The 18,637-nt window shown below is 50.1% G+C and overlaps 1 protein-coding gene across 1 annotated transcript in view; it reads left to right on the top strand.

Moving 5' to 3' along the window:
- Window positions 1-1,808: 1,808 nt before the first annotated feature.
- CCDC15 (coiled-coil domain containing 15) overlaps window positions 1,809-18,637 on the top strand; it is a 38,246-nt gene continuing 21,417 nt past the window's right edge. Inside the window, exons 1-4 of the mRNA XM_038754684.1 lie at window positions 1,809-1,894; window positions 4,165-4,361; window positions 6,952-7,101; window positions 9,470-9,673. Coding sequence (XP_038610612.1) covers window positions 4,173-4,361; window positions 6,952-7,101; window positions 9,470-9,673 — 543 coding nt within the window. The 5' untranslated portion in view covers window positions 1,809-1,894; window positions 4,165-4,172. The remainder of the gene's footprint in view (window positions 1,895-4,164; window positions 4,362-6,951; window positions 7,102-9,469; window positions 9,674-18,637) is intronic.

Below are 18,637 nucleotides of genomic sequence, written 5' to 3'. Positions count from 1 at the left end.
ATACCAACTTTATTATTCCCTCTTCACTCTCTTCTGCGTCGCCCGGACTTGCTCCCTTTATTCACCTTCCCCGGCACCGAGCCCCACAGCACTTATGTACGGATCCGTAATTTATTGATTTAAATTAATGTCTATCTCCCCCTCTAGACTAAGTTCACTGTGGGCAGGGGAGGTGTCTGTTATAATAATAATATTAATGATAGTATTTGTTAAGCGCTTACTATGTGCAAAACACTGTTCTAAGCGCTGGAGGGGATACAAGGTGATCAGGTTGTCCCACGGGAGGCTCACAGTCTCAATCCCCATTTTACAGAGGAGAGAACTGAGGCCCAGAGAAGTGAAGTGACTTGCCCAAAGTCACACAGCTGACAATTGGAGGAGGCGGCATTTGAACCCATGACCTCTGACTCCAAAGCCCGTGCTCTTCCTGTTGAGCCACGCTGTTACAGTGTTGCCCTCTCCCAAGCGCTCAGCACAGTGCTCTGCACACAGTAAGCGCTCAAGAACAGTGCTTTGCAAATAGTAAGCGCTTAATGAATGCTATCATTATTAAGAGAAGCAGTGTGGCTCAGTGGAAAGAGGCCGGGCTTTGGAGTCAGTGGTCATGGGTTCAAATTCAGCCTCCGCCAATTGTCAGCTGGGTGACCTTGGGCAAGTCACTTCACTTCTCTGGGCCTCGGTTACCTCATCTGGAAAATGGGGATTAAGACTGTGAGCCCCCTGTGGGACAACCTGATCACCTTGTAACCTCCCCAGCGCTTAGGACAGTGCTTTGCACATAGGAAGCGCTTAATAAATGCCATCATCATTGGTATTATTATTATTATTATTCTCAGCGGAAAGAGCCCGGGCTTTGGAGTCAGAGTTCATGGGTTCGAATCCCGGCTCTGCCAACTGTCAACTGTGTGACTTTGGGCAGGTCACTTCACTTCTCTGTGCCTCAGTTGCCTCATCTGTGAAATGGGGATTAAGATTGTGAGCCCCCCGTGGGCAACCTGATCACCTTGTGATCTCCCCAGCGCTTAGGACAGTGCTTTGCACATAGTAAGCGCTTAATAAATGCCATCATAATTGTTATTATTATTATTATTATTATTATAAATATGACGGACTGATCGATTGGTCCGGCCCTGCCAGGCAGGCCCCGCCCTGTCCACGCCCACCCCCTGTCCACGCCCACCCCCTGTCAATCACACAGACCACGCCCCCTGGACCGCCTCCATTTTCCGGCCCAAAGACCGGCCGGAAGTGACGTAGGGAAGCCCCACCTCGGTCCCCTCTTCCCGACAAGGACCGGCCGGAAGTGACGTAGGGCCCCCCCCACCTCGGTCCCCTCTTCCCAACAGCCTCCCGAGAAGGAGCGGCCGGAAGTGACGTACAGAAACCCCACCTCGGTCATTCATTCATTCAATCGTATTTATTGAGCGCTTACTGTGTGCAGAGCACTGGACTAAGCGCTTGGGAAGTCCAAGCTGGCAACATAGAGAGACGGTCCCTACCCAACAGCGGGCTCACAGGCTAGAAGCGGGAGACGGACAACAAAACATATTAACAAAATAAAATAGATAGAATAAATACGTACAAGTAAAATAAATAAACAGAGTAATAAGTACGTGCAAACATATACACAGGTGCTATGGGGAGGGGAGTGTCGGTCCACTCTTCCCGACAGCCACCCGAGAAGGACCGGACGGAAGTGACGTAGGAAACCCCACCTTGGTTCCACTGTTCCCGACAGCCGCCCGAGTGACGTAGGGAAACCCCACCTCGGCCCCCCCCTCTTCCCGACAGCCAACGGGGCAGCAAAGGTGGCTGAAGATGGAGGCCGGAAGTGGCCGTTGAGGCGCCTGTCCTGGGGTCTCCTCAGCGATCTGCTCCCCCTGACGACCCCCCTGTGAGGAGACTTCCCCTCCCCTCCATCTTCTTTCCCCCCGTCATCAATCAATCAATCAATCAATCGTATTTATTGAGCGCTTACTGTGTGCAGAGCACTGGACTAAGCGCTTCATCATCTCCCACCTCATCCCTCACCTCGAATTCTGGCCCCCTGCCATTTCCGGGCCCCAGGGGTTTCTGGGCCCGACCTCTTCTTCATTCATCCTCTCTTCCTCCCTTCAAGGCCCTGCTGAGAGCTCACCTCCTCCAGGAGGCCTTCCCACACTGAGCCTCTTCCTTCCTCTCCCCCTCGTCCCCCTCTCCATCCCCCCCATCTTACCTCCTTCCCTTCCCCACAGCACCTGTATATATGGATATATGTTTGTACAGATTTATTACTCTATTTATTTTACTTGTACCTGTCTATTCTATTTATTTTATTTTGTTAGTATGTTTGGTTTTGTTCTCTGTCTCCCCCTTTTAGACTGTGAGCCCACTGTTGGGTAGGGACTGTCTCTATATGTTGCCAACTTGGACTTCCCAAGCGCTTAGTACAGTGCTCTGCACACAGTAAGCGCTCAGTAAATACGATTGATGACGATGATGATTCATTCTATTTATTTATTTTTACTTGTACATATCTATTCTATTTATTTTATTTTGTTAGTATGTTTGGTTTTGTTCTCTGTCTCCCCCTTTTAGACTGTGAGCCCACTGTTGGGTAGGGACTGTCTCTATACGTTGCCAACTTGTACTTACCAAGCGCTTAGTACAGTGCTTTGCACACAGTAAGCGCTCAATAAATACGATTGATGATGATGATGATTCATTCTATTTATTTATTTTTACTTGTACATATCTATTCTATTTATTTTATTTTGTTAGTATCTTTGGTTTTGTTCCATGTCTCCCCCTTTTAGACTGTGAGCCCACTGTTGGGTAGGGACTGTCTCTATACGTTGCCAACTTGGACTTCCCAGGCGCTTAGTACAGTGCTCTGCACACAGTAAGCGCTCAGTAAATACGATTGATGACGATGATGATTCATTCTATTTATTTTTACTTGTACATATCTATTCTATTTATTTTATTTTGTTAGTATGTTTGGTTTTGTTCTCTGTCTCCCCCTTTTAGACTGTGAGCCCACTGTTGGGTAGGGACCGTCTCTAGATGTTGCCAACTTGGACTTCTCAAGCGCTTAGTACAGTGCTCTGCACACAGGAAGCGCTCAATAAATACGATTGATGATGATGATTCATTCAGTCGTATTTATTGAGCGCTTCCTTTGTGTAGAGCACTGGACTAGGCGCTTGGGAAGGCCAAGTTGGCAGGGGAAGCAGCATGGCCCGGTGGAAAGAGCGCGGGCTTGGGAGTCAGAGGTCGTGGGTTTGAATCCCGGCTCTGCCACTTGTCTGCTGCAGGACCTTGGGCAAGCCACCTCACTTCTCTGGGCCTCATACCTCATCTGTAAAATGGGGATTAAGACTGGGAGCCCCAATCAATCAGTCGTATTTATTGAGTGCTTACTGTGTGCAGAGCACTGTACTAAGCGCTTGGGAATTACAAGTTGGCAACATATAGAGACGGTCCCTACCCAACAGTGGGCTCACAGTCTAAAAGCCCCAAGTGGGACAACTGCCTTGCCTCCGTCCCCACAGCACTTGTATATATGTTTGTACAGATTTATTACTCTGTTTTACTTGTACATATTTACTATTCTATTTATTTTGTTAATGGTGTGCGTCTAGCTTTCATTCTATTTGTTCTGACGACTTTGACACCCATTTACGTGTTTTGTTTTGTCGTCTGTCTCCCCCTTCTAGACTGTGAGCCCGTTGTTGGGTAGGGACCGTCTCTAGATGTTGCTGACTTGTACTTCCCAAGCGCTTAGTCCAGTGCTCTGCACACAGTAAGCGCTCAATAAATACGATTGAATGAACCTTATATGTTGCCAACTTGTACTTCTCAAGCGTTTAGTACAGTGCTCTACACACAGTAAGTGCTCAATAAATACGATTGTATTTACAGTCACGTCTTTTAGACTGTGAGCCCACTATTGGGTAGGGACTGTCTCTATATGTTGCCAACTTGTACTTCCCAAGCGCTTACTTCAGTGCTCTGCACACAGTAAGCGCTCAATAAATAAATACGATTGATGATGATGATTGATTGATTGATTGTATCCCCTCCTAGTAAGCGCTTAATAAATACCGCCATTATTATTATTAACATATAGAGACGGTCCCTTCAGCCTTCTGAGCCCCTAATGTGTGTCTTCCTCCCCCCCAGGACCCCCGATGCCCGTCAAGATGGTGCCCCCAACAAGGCAGCACAGCATCCCCAGGCTGCTCCGGGCCCGGACCCTTGAAGAGAAGAGCCGGACCTTGCTGGCGGTTCTGGCCGAGAGGAACCAGGCCGTGGCCCCCGTTGGGGCTTGGGTGGAGAGTGCCCCGCGAGGGGGTAACCCCGAGGAAACCCCAGCGTTTGTGAGTGCCACCTTGATAATCATCACCATCACCATGGCATTTATTAAGTGCTTAATCATCATCATCATCATCATGGCATTTATTAAGTGCTTACCATGTGCAGCGCCAGGGTAGATACAAGGTGATCAGGTTGTCCCACGTGGGGCTCAACAGTCTTCACCCCCATTTGACAGATGAGGGAACTGAGGCCCAGAGCAGTGAAGTGATCAGCCCAAAGTCACACAGCTGACAAGTGGCCGAGCCGGGATTTGAGCCCGGCTTTGTTAACATGTTTTGTTGTCTGTCTCCCCCTTCTAGGCTGTGAGCCCGCTGTTGGGTAGGGACCGGCTCTAGATGTTGCCAACTTGGACTTCCCAAGCGCTTAGTTCAGTGCTCTGCACACACTAAGTGCTCAATCAATCAGTCAATCAATTGTATTTATTGAGTGCTTACTGTGTGCAGAGCACTGGACTAAGCGCTTGTGGAAGTACAAGTTGGCAACATATAGAGGCGGTCCCTACCCAACAGTGGGCTCACAGTCTAGAATAAATAGATAAAAATAAATAAATAAATAAATAAATAATAAATATGATTGAATGAATGACCTCTGACTCCAAAGCCCGGGCTCTTTCCACTGAGCCACACTGCTTGCCCCAGAGAGGTAGACATGGGTGCCCTGTCAGGCCACAGTTGGGGGAGGTTCCAGCCAGAGCCGAGCCTGACGTGGTACCCACACCTGGGGCAACTCCTGGCCAGGTATCCGTCAAGCTGATTTATTTTATTTTGTTAATATGTTTTGTTGTCCATCTCCCCCTTCTAGACTGTGAGCCCGCTGTTGGGTAGGGATCGTCTCTACATGTTGCCAACTTGGACTTCCCAAGCGCTTAGTACAGTGCTCTGCGCACAGTAAGCACTCAATAAATACGATTGAATGAATGAATGACCCAACTTGGCTTCCAGAGGCTTGTGGGGGGAGGAGATGAAGTAACCTCTCAGTCAGATTGAGCACTTACTGTATGCAGAGCACTATACCAAGCTCTTGGGAGAGTACAACATAACAATTTAACAGACACATCCCCTGCCCACAACGAACTTACAGTCTAGAGGGGCAGACGGACCTCAATATAAATAAAATTACAGTTACGTGTGTAAGTGCTGTGGGGCTGGCAGAAGGGATGAACGAAAGGGAGGAAATCAAGGGATGCAGAAGGGAGTGGAAGAGGAAAGGAGGGTTTAATCAGCGCAGGAGATGTGCCTTCAATAAGGCTTTGAAGGAGTACTAAGCACTTAGCGCAGTGCTGTGCACAGAGTAAGCGCTCAATAAATACGATTGAGTGAACGAATGAAGGAGGATTGTCAGTTATGAAGAGGGAGGGTGTTGCAGGCCAGAGGCAGGAGAGATAGACGATTGAGTCCCAGCAGGAAGCCACTATATGGACATGTGGCTAGTAAAGGCATTTGCGAAGCTCTTTGGGCCAAGTGCTGGAGTGGGGCCCAGATAATTAGATTGGACACCAAACATGTCCCACGTGGGGCTACCATTGGGAATAGTAGTCTGCACGTGAGATGGACTGTGAGTGTGTCTGAATTGACCATGGCACATGTGTGAACTCCACATCCAAGGAAACCCAGCTGTGGCCATAGCAGGTCACCCTAAGTCCTGGCTGTCTGTAATCATCAACAGTGGTATTTATTGAATGTTTACCGCATGCAGAGCACTGTACCGAGCACTTCCGAGAGTTCAATGCAATAGGTATCTGCTGTCTATCCCCATGGAGGCTTCAAGCTGGCCCTGCTGAGAGCTCACCTCCTCCAGGAGGCCTTCCCAGACTGAGCCCCTTCCTTCCTCCCCCCCTCGTCCCCCTCTCCATCCCCCCCATCTTACCTCCTTCCCTTCCCCACAGCACCTGTATATATGTTTGTACATATTTATTACTCTATTTATTTTACTTGTACATATCTATTCTATTTATTTTATTTTGTTAGTATGTTTGGTTTTGTCCTCTGTCTCCCCCTTTTAGACTGTGAGCCCACTGTTGGGCAGGGACTGTCTCTATATGTTGCCAATTTGTACTTCCCAAGTGCTTAGTACAGTGCTCTGCACATAGTAAGCGCTCAATAAATATGATTGATTGATTGATTCAAGCGTTTGGACTGAGCCTTCATCAGACTTCAAGTCTTTGTGCTAGGAAAGGATTTAACCTTACGGGCTGGTAGTGACTCCTCTTGCTGTTTGACATTCTCCTGATCAGCCCCAAGAAAAGAAAATCTTCAGCCTGTTTCCTTGTCCCTTTTATGGCTGTTTGAAAGAGATGCCCTTCCCTCTCTTGCCTTCTCTATTCCCCACCACCCCTAAGCGGCCACTCCAAAGTTCTGCGACTCAGTGATATTTATTGAGCGCTTTCTTTGTGCAGAGCACTGTACTAGGTTCTTGAGAGGGTACAGTAGAGTTGATAGACATGAACCCTGCTCGTAAGGATTGGTTTAGAGACACAGGAGCCTCTTTTCCTTTTTCCTTTCCAGAATGTCCTCTAGACCCCTCTTCTTCAGTGAGGCTGGGGTAGATAGTCCTGCCTGAAAGCCGAGCTCATTTTTGCCTTTTCCTGTTAAGGTTTCTGCATTTCTGATAGAAAAGAAGCTAAAGGAGCAAGAGAAGACAAAACAGGAGACTCTGAAACGCTTCCAGGGACAGGTGAAACGCAGAGTAAATCAGAGGATCAAGCTGAGATTAAAACAGCAGCTCCAAAAGGCCTGTGAAGCGGTAAGTTCTCCTTAATGGATCCTCCATTAGAGTTGTAATAATAATAATGATGGCATTTGTTAAGCGCTTACTATGTGCAAAGCACTGTTCTAAGCGCCGGGGAGGTTACATGGTGATCAGGTGTCCCACGTGAGGCTCACGGTCTTAATCCCCATTTTACAGATGGGGGAACTGAGGCTCAGAGAAGTTAAGTGACTTGCCCAAGATCACACAGCAGACGTGGGGGAGCCTGGATTAGAACCCGTGACCTCCGACTCCCAAGCCCGTGCTCTTTCCACCGAGCCACGCTGCTCTTCACTGTGGACCCACTGTGGACGGGGAATATATTGTAGACATTTGCTGTACTTTCCTAAGGGTTTAGTGCAGTGCACTGCACCCAGTAGGTACTCAATAAATAGCTCATACACAGCTACTACCCCCTGTGGTTTCAGGTCTCAAATCTGCTATTGATTTCCCCCCATCTCCACACCCATCATTAAACCACATCCTTCCCCTTTTTGAGAGCTATTAAAAACCTACCGAACTTTGCAAATGAATCCCAGCCTTTCCAAGAAGGTCCCAGCTGTCGTTCAGTTTGTTTTCATTGACTTTTTACACAAAGACCTCCTATAACACAGGGATTCCCTTCTCGACAAATCCCACATTAAGGAAAAGACGCGTGATGGGTCACATCCGTTGCCAGAGTACTTGCGCAGAACTGTTTCTTCCAGTGATGCCGTGTGTTCTAGCCAGACAGACACGCGGTATCTCAAAACCGTTCACAAATTCCCCAACAGCATCCTCTCCAAAACTGATAGAACAGCCCCTGAGGGAGCACCTGTATATATGTATCACCTGTATATATGAATATATGTTTGTACATATTTATTACTCTATTTTACTTGTACATATCTATTCTATTTATTTTATTTTGTTAGTATGTTTGGTTTTGTTCTCTGTCTCCCCCTTTTAGACTGTGAGCCCACTGTTGGGTAGGGACTGTCTCTATATTTTGCCAATTTGTACTTCCCAAGCGCTTAGTACAGTGCTCTACACATAGTAAGCGCTCAATAAATACGATTGATGATGATGATGATGATGATGACCGATCGGGTCTTTAATTATGTTTGTGTATCTGCTGTCCCTGTCTCTCTCAATAAAGTCTCCTCCGGGGGGGTAAGACCACAATCTCCGTCTCTTCCCTCAGCCCCATGTTACTAGTGCAGCTTATGAGAATGATTTTTGGATACAGACGATCAGGCTGGAAGAATTCTGGAGGTCATATACTTCAGCCCCCTGCCTTCAGGCAGTGCCGTCTAAGACAGAGGCCAGTCTGTTCTGGTAATTTTAAGCACCTGATTATCAGAGAGTTCATCCGACAGAACAAACTGGGTTCTCACCTCTAGGGCTGGGAAATTTTCAACCACTGTGGGTTTAAGGATTCTGGCTTTTAGTGCCCAGACTCTTTCGAATGAGGGCCAGATGGGAGCAGGGTGGAACAGCCAGAAGCAGGGGAATGCCTTTTGGGGTTAGCCTTCAGCGGCGAAGGTTTCTGCCTTGAAGAACCACCCGAGGGTGCCTTGAAGAACCCTGGAAAAACGGTCACTCATTTGGGCAGTGAAGAGCCCAGCAGTTGTTGGTTGGTAATGCCGCGGGCCAGCATTGTTGCCGTACTGCGGTCACAGCCCGTGAGTGGGTTTTGCCAGTTCTGATCCTCTGTGCACTTGGCAGTGTGTCCGCCCCTGTACCTGCTTGCCCATCCGTTGCGTTCTGTGCTCAATGGAAACTTGACCGGCAGGGACCAGAGAGCGTGAGTGGTGCCGGGGAATTATGCAGTCCTTGTCTCATCATCATCATCATCATCAGTCGTATTTATTGAGCGCTTACTATGTGCAGAGCACTGTACTAAGCTCTTGGGAAGTACAAGTTGGCAACATATAGAGACGGTCCCTACCCAACAGTGGGCTCCCAGTCTAAAAGGGAGAGACAGAGACCAAAACTAAACATACTAACAAAATAAAATAAATAGAATAGATATGTACAAGTAAAATAAATAAATAAATAGAGTAGTAAATATGTACAAACATATCTTAATCGCCATTTTACAGATGAAGGAACTGAGGCACAGAGAAGCCAAGTAACTCTCCCAGGGTCACACAACAGACAAGTGGCGGAGCAGGATTAGAAATCAGGTTCTTCTGACTCCCGGGCCTGTGATCTATCTACTAGGCTGTGCTGCCTGTCTGCTCTCTCCCTGTAGGAGCAGGCGATCATTCACCACTGAGGCTGAAAAGTTTGGGGTCCTTGGTGGCGGGCACCATATGGCTACCGGAAGGTCTGGTGGCCAAGACTGTGGATTCACTCACTGTTCACGCTCTCTTGTGTTCAGGCGGAAAAAGAAGGCTCCATGGCCCTGCAGACTTTGGCCTCAGCCCCGCTCCTGGCCCACAAGAGGAGCACGTGCGTCTACCGCAGCCGTGGGCAGGCCGCCGTCTGCGGTTCCCTGGCCAGTGGGCCACCCCCGCAGCCGCCGATCGACGAGCTAGAGGATGACCAGGCCGGTGCCACATTGTTCCAACAGCAAGCCCGGGCCGTGAGTAGCTTCTTGGTGTATCTCTTGCTAACGCGGGCTCTGGCTCAGGAGTGAGCCTAAATCTGGCAGAAGAGAAGTGAGAACACGACAGCGATGGTAGTGGCGGTGGCAATCGTATTCCAGAACCACCCTCCCGGGGCAATACGCTGCACTTAGCTCTTGGGAAAGTCCAACAAAAGCACGAGCCGCATTACCCGCCCACAGGGAGCTAATACTGAGAGGGAGAGGGGCCTAAAGATATTTTTTAAATAGGGCCATCAGGATAAACACACTAACTGGGGGATTAATTGTACATATATGTCCACGTTTTTGATGGAGGACCTAAATCGGTGTGTAAGTCCTAGAGGTGGCTGCTTGGTAGATGTGATTTAAGGTGCTGGAAAGCTTGTTGGAGAGGGTGGGTTTTTAGGAAAGATTTGAACTGGGGGAGAGATGTGGGCCGCCAGGTTAGGATGGGGTGGGAGTTCCAGGCCGGAGCAACAGTAGGATTCGGGGGGTGGAGGAGAGAGACACGAGCGAGGTCCAGTAGGTGAGCTGGGGAGAAGCAGGTGAAAAGAGCCGGCCTGTAAGATGCAGACAGCCTTGAACCAGTCGGTCAGTGATCAATCAGTCACTTTTCTAAACATTTTGGAGAGTACGATATAACAGTAGACCTGTTCCCTGCCCACAACAAGCTTATAGCCTAGAAGGGGGGACAGACATTTAAATAAATTACAGCTACGGGCCCAAGTGCGGTGGGGCTGAGGTTGGGGTGAATGTCCAGCGCTTAAAGGGTTTAGATCCAATTGCATAGGAGACACAGAAGGGAGAGGGAGGAGGAGAAATGAGGGCTTAGTCGGGGAAGGCCTCTTGGAGGAAAGGAGGTTTTAGTTTGAAAGCGGGAAGGGTCGTAGTCGTAGACGTCGTCTCCATTGTGCTTGGAGTGAGTTGCGAGGAATTATTGCCGGCTGCCGCGTAGGGGCCCGAAGAGAGGGGGGATGTGAGGAGGATCATCATCATCATCATCAATCGTATTTATTGAGCGCTTACTATGTGCAGAGCACTGTACTAAGCGCTTGGGAAGTACAAATTGGCAACATATAGAGACAGTCCCTACCCAAGAGTGGGCGAAGTCTCGTTGGAAACGACAGGTGAGGCCTGGTCTAGTCACAAGGACTGTGCGGTCAGAGCCTGCACGGAGAGATGGGTCAGAGCGCTGGGACTTTGGCCAGCGCCACTTGCGTCCCTGCCAGTCATGTGCCCACTGGGCAGATTGTACTCTGAACTTCGGTGCCCCGCGCCGAAGGGGAAGGCTTCCGGAGAAGACCGATCGTGGGCTTCGTGCGCGGTGTTGCCGGCAGACAAGAACGGGCCAGCCGAAGGCAGAAAGCCAGGTCCCCTCGGTAGCAAAGCCGGCAACCTATTGGATGGGTCCCTCATAATAATAATAATAATGGTAGCATTTATTAAGCGCTTACTATATGCAAAGCACTGTTGGAAGCGCTGGGGAGGTTACAAGGTGATCAGGTTGTCCCACAGTTTTAATCCCCATTTTACGGATGAGGGAACTGAGGCCCAGAGAAGTGAAGTGACTTGCCCAAAGTTAGCGGGCAAGTTGGCGGGGCCGGGATTGGAACCCATGACCTCTGACTCCAAAGCCCGGGCTCTTTCCACTGAGCCACGCTGCTTCCCTCACCTCCGGTCGTGGCAGGATCCAGTAGGTGTCACTGGCCACCTGCCGACATCTCCGGCGTCGTGACGTTCGAGAAATGGGCGGTCGTCTCCGTGAGCCGCAGAAACGCACTTATTTTAAGCCCGCGATGGAGGAATCTTCAGGGCGGCTGCAGGAAACGGCGTTCTCCTTCCACGTGGGTGCCCCCAAGAGATCCCCTTGGGCCCTACTCTCCCATGGGACCGGACGCAATTTTTCCACGGAAACCAAAGGAAAAGCACGGGCCTGGGCATCGGAAGATCTTGGGTTCTAATCCCAGCTCTGCCTTTGTCTGCTGGGTGACCTTGGGCAAGTCGCTTCACTTCTCTGGGCCGCAATTCCCTCATCTGTAATATGGGGATTAAGACTGTGAGCCCCACGCAGGATGTGGACTGTGGCCAACCTGATGAAGTTGTATCTACCCCAGCGCTTAGACTGACGCCTGGAGCATGGTAAGCGCTTAACAGATACCATTTTAAAAAAAGAAAAAGGTAGCAAGACCAAACAGGAGCTGGGGTCAAGGCACGGCAAGAAGTCCTGAGGCCAATTGGTCGGCTTTCCCCTTGGAGATGATTGAATCTTGGTGATTTCCAGAGAAGTTGGAGGCCTGGGTGACTTTAGGTTTTCTTTTACTTTTATGGTATTTGTTAAGCACTTATTATGTGCCCAAACTGTTCTAAGCTCTGGGGTAGATGGAATTTAGTTAGATCGGACCCAGTCCCCATCCCTCCTGGGGCTCACAGTCTAAGTGCGAAGTAGAATAGGTATTTAGTCCCCGTTTTACAGATGAGATAACTGAGGCCCAGGGAAGTGAATTGATTTGCCCGAGATCACACAGCAGACAAGTGACGGTCCCACCCATTGCGGCAGAGATGGATGGGACCCTCCGGGTCTCCTGGAAGCCCAAGACAAGGGTCAGTCTCTCCCCAGAATGCAGCTGGGATTGATCTTCCGACCTCTACTCGAAGCTCTCCATAAGCCGACCCCGCTTCCGGCCGCTCTTGGGAAGCGAGCTCGCTTATGATCAATCAGTCGTATTTATTGAGCGCTTACTGTGTGCAGAGCACTGTACTAAGCACTTGGGAAGTACAAGTTGTCAACATATAGAGACAGTCCCTACCCAACAGTGGGCTCACAGTCTAAAAGCCCACTCTGCCTGCCCACCTCTGCTGGGGGCCCCGAGTTCCCAACTTCCTGTGGACACGTGGATTGAGATTGTCGGCCGGGCCGTCTGTTCCTGCTCCGACCTTTCCTGCCCCACAAGAACCACGGAGCTCCTCTTGGAGCCGAAGAGCCTCGCAGAGGAACCCGAAGCCGCCACCCTTGTGTAGACGACCCACAGGAGGGCACAGCTGGCAAAACGCACCCATTGAATCCCGCACCCTCTGAGGCCTCAGTAAATGCTGCTACTGTTGGTGCTTACTGGGTATGGAACCTGTACTAAGCGCCCGAGAGATGTTCCAATCAGAACTCGTCCTCTCCGGACTTTCCCCTCACCGTAGACAACGCCGCTATCCTCTGAGTCTCACAAGCCCCCAACCTGGGCATTATCAATCAATCAATCAATTGTATTTATTGAGCGCTTACTTTGTGCAGAGCACTGTACTAAGCGCTTGGGAAGTCCAAGTTGGCAACATATAGAGACAGTCCCTACCCAACAGTGGGCTCACAGTCTAAAAATCCTCAACTCTTCTCTCTCATTTATCCCACAGTTTCAGTCTGTCACCCAATCCTGTCTGTTCTGCCTTCCCAACGCCGCTAAAATCCCTTCTTTCTCCATCCAAAATGCTTCTGGGTCGATCCAAGTACTTATCTCACCTTGACTGCTGCATCAGCCCCTTCCTACCCTCCTGCCTCTCTCCAATCTAGGCCCTCTGTCGCCCAGATCATTTTTATAAAAACCCATTCAGTTCACATCTCCCCGTATCTCGGAAACCTCAAAGCCTTATTAAAATCACACCTCTGAGAGGCCTTCAGAGACTAAGCCCTCCCTTGATGTACTCTGTCTCCCTTCTGCGTTACCTTTGCGATGTGCATCGGTACCCATTAAGCAGTTGATATTCACCCCACCCTCAGCCCCCCAACACTTATGTACCTAGCGTGTATTTTAATGTCGGTCTCCCCCTTTAGACTGTAAGGTCCCAGTGGGCAGAGATCATATTTACCAACTCTGTTGTATCGTACTCTTCCAAGTGTTTAGTGCTGCGCTCTGCATTGTCAGCACTCCATCGTAATAATAATAATAATAATAATGGCATTTATTAAGTGCTTACTATGTGCAAAGTACTGTTCTAAGTGCTGATAATAATGTAACTGTTAAACGCTTACTACGTGCCAGGCACTGAACAAAGCACTGGGGTAGATACAAGCAAACCGGGCTGGACACAGTCCGTGTCCCACACGGAGCCCCCGGTCTGAATTCCCATTTTAAGAGCTATTATCCCCATTTTAATCCCCATTTGAAGAGGTAACTGAGGCCCAGAGAAGTTAAGTGACTTGCCCAAGATCACACAGCAGACACTTGGCGACTGATTGATGGGGGACAGTAGTTAACAGAAGGATCACTTCCCCCACTCCCTAGGAACTAAAAGTCCGAGGAGACGTCGGCTGGGCGCCGAGTGGGGAAGCCCCGGCCTGATCCTCGCCACCGATTATCCCCAGTTGTCCAAAGAGGTATTATCCCCATTTTAATCCCCATTTGAAGAGGTAACTGAGGCCCAGAGAAGTTGTGGCTTGCCCAAGATCACACAGCAGACACTTGGCGACCGATTGACGGGGGACAGTGGTTAACAGAAGGATCGCCTCCCCCACTCCCTAGGAACTAAAAGTCCGAGGAGACGTCGGCTGGGCGGCGAGCGGGGAAGCCCCGGCCCGATCCTCGCCACCGATCCGGGCCTCCGTGTGAGGCTCGAGGCTCCGCGGCATTTCCAGGCCTCTTCTCGGGAGTCGGCACAATGGGGATTTTCATCCTGGCTCCTTGTGGGGTGGGGCTCGGCCGCCCGCCGCCCACTTGGCAAGTAGTAACAGGAGGCGTAGTCCGCGGCCCCGCTCTCGGCGTAACCTCAGCCGCACATACCATCATCATCAATCGTATTTATTGAGCGCTTACTGTGTGCAGAGCACTGTACTAAGCGCTTGGGAAGTACAAGTTGGCAACATATAGAGACAGTCCCTACCCAACAGTGGGCTCCGCATCATTGTGTACCGTGGGCGGCTCGGCCCTGATCCCTCTAGCCGGGGCCGAAGCCGGCCCGCTCAGGAGGCCCGGGGCTGCTCAGAACAAAAAAACAAATGTCACTTTTCAAGCGGGAAGCCCAGGGTCTCGCGGTATTTACCGAGAGCCTTCTTGAGCGCACGGCCCCGGTCCGGGCGGCGAGACAAAAACAAGACTTGGACCCTGACCTCGCAGAGACTCGGGACTGGGAATCAGGAGACCCGAGGCCTAGCCCCAAGTCTGCTTTCTGCCTGCTGGGTGACCTTGACCTGGCAACTTCACCACTCTAGGCGTCAGTTTCCTCATCTGTAAAATGAGAATAAGAAGCCTCTTCTCCTCTTGGAGGTGACCCCTGGGCGGGACAGGGACTTCGTCCCATCTGATTATCTTGTATTCATTCATTCAGTCGTATTTATTGAGCGCTTACTGTGTGCAGAGCGCTTGGGAAGTACAAGTTGGCAACATATAGAGACGGTCCCTGCCCAACAACGGGCTCACAGTCTAGAAGGGGCAGAAGGACAACAAAACAGAACATGTGGACAGGTGATTTGTACCTACCCTGGTCCTTGGCATTCAATAAGGACTTCACACATACCCCGTCAATAATGATAATATTATTATTGTGATGGTGAGGGGAGAGTTAAGGTGGTTCAACTGAGGTACAAAGAGACTAAAGTCACAAGATGGGGATTAATACAGGGTAGACGATACCTGGTGTTTTTATTTGCCCTAAGTTCTTGAACGGGCAGTCTGTTGTGAGTTACTAATCACCATGGTGTTTGTTATGTGCCAAGCACTGTACTAAGTGCTGGGTTAAGGTATAAGATAATCAGGTAGGACCCAGGTACTGCCCCGCATGGGATTCACGGTTTAGGTAGGAGGGAGTAGGATTGAATCCCCATTTTCCAGATGAGGCAGCTGAGGCACGGAGAGATTAAGCAACTTGCCCAAGGTCACACGGCAGACAGCCGGCAGAGCTGGAATTAGAACCCACATCCTCTGGTTCCCGGGCCCGTGCTCTTTCCACTAGACCATGCTGCTTTTCTAAAGGGAAAGATTTAGGCTGGTCAGTCCGTGATTACGGGTGAGGATGGCTATCCAGGAGGGCAGATAGGAGCCGCTTCCATCATCATCATCAATCGTATTTACTGAGCGCTTACTGGGTGCAGAGCACTGTACTAAGCGCTTGGGAAGTACAAGTTGGCAACATATAGAGACAGTCCCTACCCAACAGTGGGCCCACAGTCTAAAAGGGGGAGACAGAGAACAAAACCAAACGTACTAACAAAATAAAATAAATAGCTTCCAGCTAGCCTGCCGTGGTCACAGTTGGAGGCAGAATCCCGGGCTGCCCTAACTCTGCCCTGGGGAATGGCTCAAGGGCAGAGCATTTATACGGTCACCACCGTGGGAGAGCCGATGGGTGAGTGGGCTCAGGCTGGAGAAGGTCTGCTTGGCATCACCGGGGCAGCTGAACAGGGGGAACCTTCCACCCATGAGAGCATATCTAATTTTGGCCAGAAATTCCAGATTCAGGGCTCATGGTCTTACTTGGGCACTCTGCATTCCCCAAGTGCCTTTTCTCATCTTCCTAATAATAATGATGGCATTTATTAAGCGCTTACTATGTGCAAAGCACTGTTCTAAGCGCCGGGGAGGTTACAAGGTGATCAGGTTGTCCCATGGCGGGCTCGCAGTTTTCATCCCCATTTTACAGATGAGGCACAGAGAAGTGACTTGCCCAAAGTCACCCAGCTGACAATTGGCAGAGCCGGGGTTTGAACTCATGACCTGTGACTCCAAAGCCCGGGCTCTTTCCACTGAGCCACGCTGCTTCCTGCTCCCATTCGCTGGACTCTTGGGGAGCAGTCTGGAGCAGCCCTGGGATAGGTATGAATTTCAATCAATCAATCGTATTTATTGAGCGCTTACTGTGTGCAGAGCACTGTACTAAGCGCTTGGGAAGTACAAGTTGGCAACATATAGAGACAGTCCCTACCCAACAGTGGGCTCAATGAAGACAAGAGAGAGGCTTTCAGTCTGGGGAACGGTTTGTGCGGCAGCTTGGGATTGTGTGTGTGTCTGTGTAGGATGGCGGTGAGTGGCCCGCATCAGAGCCAAAAACGCGAGCAGGGATCTGTAGAACTTCACTGGGGAAGGCCAGGTGGTAGAGACGTTTGATGTATTCATTGTACTTTCATTGATGTATTATTTCATCCTGACGTAGTTGTATTCCTCCCGCTCCCGCTGTTTGTCAAGAATTAAGTGCTGGCCCTGTCCCATTCCTGTTCCACTTAGTCTGCGACCGCATTAATTTGGGAGCTCCTGGAAGGAACGAGTGCGAGGCTTCTGTCGTGCTTGACAGTGGGCACACGATAAATACCCCGGATTGCTGGCTAGGGGTTTTGATTTTCTGATTAAGCCCTCTTCCTCTTCTTGAACTCCCTTCTGCCTTGCCCGGACTTGCTCCCTTTATTCATCCCCCCTCCCGGCCCCACAGCACTATGTACGTATCTGCAATTTCTTTATATTGTCTCTCTTCCCTCTCTAGCCTGTAACCTCTTTGTGGGCAGGGAATGTGTTATATTGAACTCCCAAGCGCTGTGCACATAGTACTCAATAAATACGACAGACTGACTGACCGACTGATTCAGGAGGCACGTGGGACCTGGGGAGGCCTTCTTCTAGACTGTGAGCCCACTGTTGGGTAGGGACTGTCTCTCTATGGTGCCAACTTGTACTTCCCAAGCGCTTAGTACGGTGCTCTGCACACAGTAAGCGCTCAATAAATACGATTGATTGATTCTGAGCCGGGGAGCGACCTCGCCAGAGTCCAGTAGGGCGAGATCATCATCATCATCATCATCAATCGTATTTATTGAGCGCTTACTATGTGCAGAGCACTGTACTAAGCGCTTGGGAAGTACAAATTGGCAACATATAGAGACAGTCCCTACCCAACAGTGGGCTCACAGTCTAAAAGGGAGATGAGGTCAGGTCTTTCAGACGGAGGTGTCCGGTTTCAGGGGCAACCCCAAATGGATCACACGCGCGCGGCGTTGGAGGCCTTTCTCCTCAGGAGATGGGAGGCAGTCCACCTCGGGGCTGGGACTCCCGAAAATGCCCCGCTTCTTCTCCTTGCCGGACTGTTCTGGGCCCGGGCAGCGAAACCCAGATCCTAGAACCCAGATCCTTGTGACTCCAGGCCCAGCGTCCTGAATTCCTAAGGCCCGGGGCCTCCTAGGGAGCCTGGGCCCTTAGTCCGGTGTCATACTGAGAGTTAAACAGAGCCAGCCCCTGGCTTGGGTGAGTTTTCGGTCCACTGATTGGTCCTCTTGATAATAATAATAATGATGGCATTTATTAAACGCTTACTATGTGCAAAGCACTGTTCTAAGCGCTGGGGAGGATACAGGGTGATCAGGTTGTCCCACGTGGGGCTCACAGTCTTAATCCCCATTTTCTAGATGAGGTAACTGAGGCCCAGAGAAGTGAAGTGACTTGCCCAAGATCACACAGCAGACATGTGGTGGAGTCGGGATTCGAACCCATGACCTCTGACTCCAAAGCCCGTGCTCTTTCCACTGAGCCACACTGCTTCTCACTTCTTACTATGTGCAAAGCACTGTTCTAAGCGCTGGGGAGGATACAGGGTGATCAGGTTGTCCCACGTGGGGCTCACAGTCTTCATCCCCATTTTCTAGAAGAGGTAACTGAGGCCCAGAGAAGTGAAGTGACTTGCCCAAGATCACACAGCAGACGTGGTGGAGTGGGGATTCGAACCCATGACCTCTGACTCCAAAGCCCATGCCCTTTCCACTGAGCCACACTGCTTCTCACTTCTCTAAGCGCTGTTGTGTCAGGGCTAATGGAAAGAGCTCAGGCCTGGATTCAGAAGGACCTTTTCTCTAATCCCGGCTCCACCACTCATCTGCCGGGTGACCCTGGGCAAGTCATTTCACTTCTCTGGACCTTACTTACCTCATCTGTAAAATAGGGATTATGACTGTGAACCCTACGTGGGACAGGGACTGTATCCAACCCGATTATATCTTCTATC

Source organism: Tachyglossus aculeatus, chromosome 11 (genome assembly GCF_015852505.1).
Source record: "Tachyglossus aculeatus isolate mTacAcu1 chromosome 11, mTacAcu1.pri, whole genome shotgun sequence".
Classification (NCBI taxonomy): Eukaryota; Metazoa; Chordata; class Mammalia; order Monotremata; family Tachyglossidae; genus Tachyglossus; species Tachyglossus aculeatus.
Note: the sequence above shows the minus strand (reverse complement) of the source record. Positions and strands in the feature narration are given on the sequence as shown.